This window comes from Rutidosis leptorrhynchoides, chromosome 5, assembly GCF_046630445.1.
Source record: "Rutidosis leptorrhynchoides isolate AG116_Rl617_1_P2 chromosome 5, CSIRO_AGI_Rlap_v1, whole genome shotgun sequence".
NCBI lineage: Eukaryota > Viridiplantae > Streptophyta > Magnoliopsida > Asterales > Asteraceae > Rutidosis > Rutidosis leptorrhynchoides.
The window spans coordinates 27,874,863-27,882,955 of record NC_092337.1 but is presented as its reverse complement, the minus strand read 5'-3'; the positions used below and the strand labels follow the sequence as shown (position 1 = coordinate 27,882,955).

Below are 8,093 nucleotides of genomic sequence, written 5' to 3'. Positions count from 1 at the left end.
TTTAAAACGAATGCAATGTTTGTAAAATGTATCATATAGATGTCAAATACCTCGCAATGTAATCATATGTTATTGTATTCGTTCTTATGGATTAGGACGGGTCTTTACATAAAACATATCATTAAACTGTTTCGTTTAAACAAACCCGTATTTTCACGGGTCATTTCACTAGTTCAAAATAAAAACTTATTTCTATGTAAATTATTTATTGTTATTATTTTTGGAGTATAACATTATTCTAGCTTAAAACAACAGCAATAGGAATCCTAGGGGGGAAGTGTAAATGTATGCATCGTTTCAGCGCACCGTCACGAGACTAACAAAGCAACTAACATACGTATACGTATGACATAATTGCACTTTAGCTCCTTGTATTATATTCAATGTTACACACTCACACAATTTGCTTTTAATGCTTTTATCAAGATGAGTTCTTAAGAATCTGTGTTTGGCCAAATATGGAATATCCTTGCCAAGACACAATTGATACCATTAAAGTCTTAGGCCGAGTGTTTATTGATTTTGCAAGACGAAGAATTGAGAATTGAAAAAGTGTAGGGCCTCCTTTTTATGTATAGTTTATACTTTTATATAATTGAGTTATTATTGATAAATATGAGGCGCAATATTTCATATCATTATAAATACTATTCGTTTTTTAATTTCTTTTTGAGATATGTTGACACAATCCTTAAATATTGGGTTAGTATCAAGACACAGAAAGTAGAGGGGGGTTTACTGCACAACATTATATTTAAAAGGAGTAAACTGAAAAATACAAGTGAAACGTAATACGGACAATAAATACAAAATACGCAAAGGAAAAAGGAACAACTCAGCTACAAGGAAGCCTTGAGAGAAGAACAAAAACAGAATAGTTGAAAGAGAAAGAGCGAGAAACCTATACACACAATATATACATACAAACTGAATCATCGAGTAAAGCACCAGATCCTTGTTGTTATCTCATCATTCTCCAGAGTCTTCTGTTTAATTGCATCAATCTCCACCGATTACTTTCATTTATCTGAAAACGAATTGTAACGGATTTACAGATTGTGATCGCTGCGGTTGTCATTTTTGAATAATAGGTATATTGTTGTATCAATCTATTAAATTCGTTTATTTGAATGATTTTGTTGAATGAGATTAGAATTAGATGTTAATTTGAGATCTGTTTGGTTAATTACTGGCATTGTTGAAATTTATGCGTTTTTATTGTTCAATTTGATGTATATATAAAAATGAAGCATCCGTTTTGATGTATTTGTATGTGTATGCAATCTCACTAGAGCTGAAAATTCTTTTTAAGAGGTTTATATCACTGTTTGTCAGGTTATAATTCATTAAAAACTGATATGACATTTAGTAGATTTTAGATCTGCTTTAGTCTGTAGATTCTGTAGTCTGAATATTTTGTGTTTAAAATTTATAAGATTAATTAAAATTAATAAATCTATGAGGAAATGAGTAGAATGTGGTGGAGTATAATATACTCCATTAATGTATGCTAATCATGTGAGATGTTAATATGATTGAAGAAATACTAGTATCTAGATACTATCTTCTTAATTAAATGTGTTTGTACTTGCATGTCATTCTATACTAAACAGTATACTTGTGAATTTCTACATTTGTGTTCTGTATATATATATATATATATATATATATATATATATATATATATATATTTTTTGATAATGTGGATTTGATCTTGCAGGTTAAAGAGAGCCTAGTTATGTATGTTTGAATGAGCTGAAGCTTAGTTTTGAGTAACAGGTCTCACCATTCTATACCTGACTAAAATGTCAGGTAAGTAGCAGGTTTATTGTAAACATAGTTTTATTTAATGAGGAAGGGTTGAAGTGATTGGGGTTATATTTACCTTTTATGTAACAGGCTTTGAAGGACTTGAGGCTTTTGATGAAACAAGAGAAAGGAGGTCAGATTTTGAAAATTCTGAAGACGAGAGACGCCAATCGAAAATTGGAGCATTAAAGAAGAAGGCAATAAATGCTTCAAACAAGTTTACACATTCACTGAAGAAAAGGGGAAAGAAGAAAATTGATTACAGGGTGCCTTCGGTGTCGATTGAAGATGTACGCAATGCAAACGAGGAGAGAGCTGTTCATGAGTTGAGACAAAAACTTGTTTCTAGGGATTTACTACCATCTAGACATGATGATTATCATACGTTGCTGAGGTTAGTAACCTCATATACTCTTTTAAACTATTGTCAACTTTTTACTAGTTGGATATTGCAAGTAAAAAACACGATGAGCACCATGGAAATTTTTATGCAATCGGCAAGGTAATTTATGGTATATATAAATAAATGCTACTTATATAGATGTATACTTATCACATAAACCTTATTTTAAAGGCACATTTTTTATAGTTCAGTTTATATTATATCCACTGACAGTTTTAGCAAAGTTATTGGAATTGTCTAATTATTCTTAATAAGTTCATTTTGATGTCTACTTTTATGTTAAGAAATAAATATAGTCAACTATTTTACATTTTGTTGTTATGTACGTCTGAGTTTTTGATGTGAGAGTCATTACATTAGTGTCTCGCTTAGGTTCTTAAGTGAACAACTTAAATATCATGGCGCGATCTCAACTTTTTATTTACTTTCATCTAGGTTTTTAAAGGCACGTGACTTCAACATTGAAAGAACAATCCGCATGTGGGAAGACATGCTACACTGGCGAAAAGAGTATGAAACAGACACAATATTAGAGGTAACTACAATGATATCATGTAGATGTTTTTCAAATTTATCATCTTTATCTTTTATTACTATTACATATTACAGTTTTTAAGTTAACTATTGAAAGTTTACTCATATATATTGAAAGTTCAGGATTTTCATTATGAAGAGCTTGAAGAAGTATTGCAACATTATCCCCATGGCTACCATGGAGTTGATAGAGAAGGCAGACCTGTGTATATAGAAAGGCTTGGTAAAGCACACCCAAGTAAGCTTATGCGAATCACCTCGATCGAACGCTATCTAAAATATCATGTTCAAGAGTTTGAAAAAGCCTTTATTGAAAAGTTCCCTGCTTGTTCAATTGCTGCAAAAAGACATATTTGCTCAACTACTACAATTTTGGATGTGCAAGGCCTGGTATGATATGATGAACTACTTGTTATAAACATAAAACAATACGATATAAAAACATTACTTTTTCTGGTGACACGTAACATAATTCAATTTATTGATATACAGGGTTTAAAGAATTTTACCCCAACTGCTGGAAGTATTCTTGGTGCGATGGCAAAGGTTGATAGTAATTACTACCCAGAGGTATATAACACAACTCCTAACTGCATTTTATTTTTCTCAAACTCGTCAATTATTGTTTATAATGGACATTATATAATTTATTTATAGACGCTACACCGCATGTTTGTCGTCAATGCGGGGCCTACCTTCAAGAGATGTTTATGGCCTGCTGCTCAAAAGTTTCTGGATGCAAAAACAATTTCGAAAATTCAGGTGTTGGAACCGAAAGCATTGGGTAAACTGCACGAGTTCATTGACCCAAGGTTTGTTCGATGACTTGATTTTGACTTGTTAACATTTTCCATTACAAGATTAATCTAATTGTTGATTATTGGTACTCTTTTTAGTCAATTGCCCGACTTCCTTGGTGGTACATGTGTTTGCCCTGTAGAGGGTGGTTGCCTTAGAGCAAATTTGGGTCCATGGAATGATCCTAACGTAATGAAGGTATTTAAAAAGTTCTCTCTCTCTCTTTTTTTTTTTTTTAGTTTCTTTTTTAGTTTCTTTTTTAGTTTTATATAGTAAATCAAACTTCATATTCTTTTTTTGCAGGTTGTTAACAATGCAGAAGCCACATTTGTAAGACAAATAACTAGTCTCTCTAGTGATCAAGAGAAAGTAGACTCTTATATCCAGATTTACCCCGTAAAGGTATGTAACTCTAAATATTACCAGCATTGATTCTGATTATACCTGGAAATTGGGCCGGGTTGGGTCGGGTCGACACGGGTTTGGGTTGTCCGGGTCTAAACGGGTCGGAAATTTTCAACGGGTCAAACGGGTCGGGCCAAAAGCAGGTTGGGTCTGATACATAATTTTGCTTACTTTATCAGTTTTTATTTTCAGGGAAGAAGAATTGATATGTCAAACATAGAATCCGGATCAGACGTTGATGACCTTTGCTCTATGACTAGTTTAAATGGTCCCATAAACTCAAAATTGACATCAGTTCATGAGGAAGTAAGTTCCCAACCTCAACAATATTGTGATACAGGCTATGTATGTAGCATGTATAATCTGTATAATCAGATTAAATTTGAATGTGATCTTATTTAACATGAAAGTTGTTCAATTTTGCAGGCCACAACATCTGATTCACCAACCTTTTACAGCTGCAATGATCATTTTAGTCCAGTTGATAATGCACGATATATTGCTCCAACTCCTACTTCAAGTGTAACCCTCCAAGATTCAGAAGGTATGTTCATGATAAATTGTTAAATATAAAACATGTATAAGCGGGTCTAAATTAAGCTATTGTGGTTCAGGTGCTTTATTTATCCAATTATTGGATGCTATTCTTGAAAAGGCTGTGAAGAGGAGCTTTAATTGTATAGCAAGACCATTATTCTTTTTGGTAGAAAAATTTATTGGACATATTTGTAGTCTACCAATTGAATATTGGAGAAGACAAAGCAATATACATCCGACTAATGCAGTGGAACACAACCCCGAGAGTAATACACCTGTCCAAATTGAAACTATAAGAGAAAATCGGATTCTTCCCTGCGTTGAACGTCTTGAAAAGCTTGAAGAAATTCTTGAAGAACTTAAAAAGAGACCTGCTCGAATTCCTGTAGAGAAGGAAAATATGCTCCATAATTCGTTAGACCGGATCAAGTCAGTAGAGTTCGACTTAATTAAAACTAAGAGAGTAGGTCCCTTCTACAACATTATTGTTATCATGTTATATCGATAATTTTTTAATTTCTCCATCATAATAATCTTTTACGTCGTCTATTGTATAGGTACTACATGCTACTGTGGTGAAACAGCTTGAGATTGCCACCTTGATGGAGAATTTGCAGCAATCCAAATTCAATGTAAGCTAATAATCCCTACAAGTTCAAACATTTTCATTCATTTTTACAATCTTTATCTACTCTTTTTTTTTTTTTTTTTTTAAAAAAACACAAATAAACTACATCAAGATTTACAACTGAAATGCTATTTGGGTGTTATTACACCAGTCAAAAGCATAATTTGTCCTTTAGATGGGTGTATGTTAATTTTCGGTTATATTTGAAGGTGAGAATGACGTGGTTGTTCTTTTTTTTTTTTTTTGGTGCAGCGACGAAGGATGTGTTGAAAGGGGAGTGAGTGTACAGGTTAATACAATAGGAAGAGGTGAATGGTAAAAGAAAATAGCAGTAGCATGTATACATATATGGAGGAACTGCATCCATACAGAATTACCCCCCTTTTATGTGAGGCGAGTAATTTTTTAATGAGAGATGTTATGCTGATAGTTTTGTTGGTTATTCCATGACTCTAATCTAAGAAAGTAAAAGACTGCATAATTTACATTTACATGCCAGATTATTTTTGCTCTTCTGGTTTGAAAATCTCTTATTTTGTAGAGATTTGTTTGGTAACCACCTCTTACCTCTCTAGAGATCAATAATTTGTAGCAAAAGAATACAAACATGATATTATATTCATGTCAACATCATTATAAGAGTTGATATATATATTTATACGATGTCAATTTGAAAACTGAAAAACCATCAAATAGACAAACAAATTATAGGCTATTCTTGAGTATGATGAGAGCTTCTCGAGTTTGGTTTTGGAATATGTTTGCGAAAAATGTGTCTTGAAATTTATTTTCAAAAGTTTGTAACTGTATTGTAATGTGTCTTGAAATTTATTTTCAAAAGTTTGTAACTGTATTGTGTTAAACAAAAACGCTTTGAAATGCTTTCTTTTTCTTCTGATGGAGTCATGGAGATAATGTTTTTTACATTATTTGATTATTTATATGTTTATTTAGGATTTTAATCTGGTTAAATCAAGCTAAATTGAATATTTTTTATAGACCTCTTTCAAAGATAGCACAGTATATATATAATGAATCAAATTGTAAATTTATCTGTTGCATGTGCTCCCTAAGGTATCCAGCAAGTTTAAGAGCTCCAATTCTCACAGCTTCCACACCCACCTTGCTCATTATCTTGCCATTTAAAACTGAAATGCAAAAGAAAGCACATTAAAAAAGATTTAACATAGAAAAATCATTTGGTCATTATTATAGCATACTTGGAACAATAGATGTCTGATGAAACATGATATTAACAACAATTCATGAAGTTCTTTTTGCTGCAAATAAAGCTAAAGGAGCCCGTTCATGGTTAATATGCGGTGTTAGAGGAGTATATATAACTCAAAATACAGATCTTTTCATTACAAACTTTCGTAGTATGCATCCGATCACCATAGGGTAGCCAATATATTTTTTTGCTGACGTGACACCAAATTGGCACATCATCCACTAAATTATCAAAACCAGTTCCACATCATCATTTTACAGTTTATAAGAGGTAAAATACATTACATATTATTATATATTACATATAATAATGATATAAGTGAAAGTTTGACACATAAAGTTGACGACATACAATCATTAATTTGGCATCTTTATAGTAATCATATTCAATAGAAGTATTATTACCGTAATATCTATAGCAAGCATAATACATATAGATACATATCATCAGTGATTAATTGATTATAGGCTAGCTCCAGTGTTAGAGCTAATCGGTTATGGTGTCCCACATAGGAAGTCGAGTAGAAAAATATGTATGCATATAAGGCACTTGGGAACTTCTCTCTATCACCAATTGATTTTAGAGTACTAGTGAACTCTTGAGCTTATATGCAGGGCATGGTGGTGGACCTAAAACGATCCTACAAATACGGCGGTTCATAACGGGGTGACTGTGGACGTGACCAGGGGAAGAGGTCGGGTGTCCGGGAAAAGTCAAGATTTAAATGAACGGATCCGGAATAGAAAGCCACGTTATATGATACGATTGCATGAACAAACCGATTAGGGGGTGATTGTTGGAGCTAATCGGTTATGTTGTCCCATATAGGAAGTCGAAAGAAAAATATGTATGCATACTAGGGATCCAGGCCATATATAATCATTAACGATTGCATCTGGGACAAAATACCAACACACCCCTTGTCAATTCTAATTTAACGTCATATCCACATTATTTTGACCATTTTTCTTTAACTTATAAATAAATTACGAAGTATATTATATTAATCATTTTCGTTTTCTTTTACTACGTATCATTAATCATTAATGCATATTTTTATCTTTTGCTAAAATTAAATGATTTAATTTTTCTTTTTGTCTTTTAGTAAAGACAAATATTTTTCGATGGTCCTTGAACTTTGTACTAAATGATGCAGGTAAACTTAAACTAATTTTTTGACTTGTTGACCCGGTCTTTCAATTTATTCTATGGATAACCTTGTAATTAACAATAGTTAACTTCAAACCCGTTAAGCTGGCTTACGTGTGTAACACGTAAGGATTATTTTGATCCGATTAAAAGAATCTTTTATTCGCTTTATCAAACATTCGCTTTTGTTTTTTTTAATTATTGTAAAGAAAATTTTAATTTTTTTTCTTGTGTGCCCACAGCCACATACTGAAGTTCTTTCTCTGCCACGTGGAATTATTTATATATTTTAAAAAAAAAAATTAGTCTCCGCTCACAAACTGAAACGTGAAATGCAAAACAGAAAACTAAAACACAAAACTGAAACGCGAAACTGAAAGCTGAAAGTGAAACGCGAAACCGGAAACTGAAAGAGAAATAGTAAATTAAAAATTGAAATGCGAAACTGAAAACTGAAACACAAAACTGGAACGTAATAACTGAAAATTGAAAGAGAAACTGGGTATTAAAATGCGAAATGAAAACTGAAACATAACACGTAATCTTAAAAAAGAGAAACTGGGTATTAAAATGCGAAATGAAAACTGAAACATAACACG

At 32.2% G+C, this 8,093-nt stretch overlaps 1 protein-coding gene across 2 annotated transcripts; it reads left to right on the top strand.

The window, feature by feature from the left end:
• The first annotated feature begins 863 nt into the window (after positions 1-863).
• LOC139846735 (phosphatidylinositol/phosphatidylcholine transfer protein SFH13-like) lies at positions 864-5,703 on the top strand. Of its 2 annotated transcripts, XM_071836221.1 has the most exons (14): positions 864-1,091; positions 1,721-1,812; positions 1,900-2,203; positions 2,648-2,747; positions 2,870-3,136; positions 3,239-3,316; positions 3,404-3,558; positions 3,643-3,742; positions 3,848-3,946; positions 4,142-4,255; positions 4,376-4,493; positions 4,564-4,949; positions 5,044-5,118; positions 5,367-5,703. In XM_071836221.1, exons 2-14 carry the CDS (start codon positions 1,806-1,808, stop codon positions 5,382-5,384), a joined length of 1,821 nt encoding a protein of 606 aa, XP_071692322.1. In that variant the 5' UTR covers positions 864-1,091; positions 1,721-1,805; the 3' UTR covers positions 5,385-5,703. The 2 variants fall into 2 exon arrangements, with proteins under 2 accessions (XP_071692322.1, XP_071692323.1); XM_071836222.1 differs by lacking the exons at positions 3,404-3,558; positions 3,643-3,742.
• Positions 5,704-8,093: the final 2,390 nt, after the last annotated feature.

Coding starts and splice junctions, on each gene's coding strand:
- LOC139846735 (XM_071836221.1), top strand. Junction 3,743..3,847: donor ATGATCCTAACGTAATGAAG/GTATTTAAAAAG, acceptor CTTTTTTTGCAG/GTTGTTAACAATGCAGAAGC. Junction 4,256..4,375: donor TGACATCAGTTCATGAGGAA/GTAAGTTCCCAA, acceptor TCAATTTTGCAG/GCCACAACATCTGATTCACC.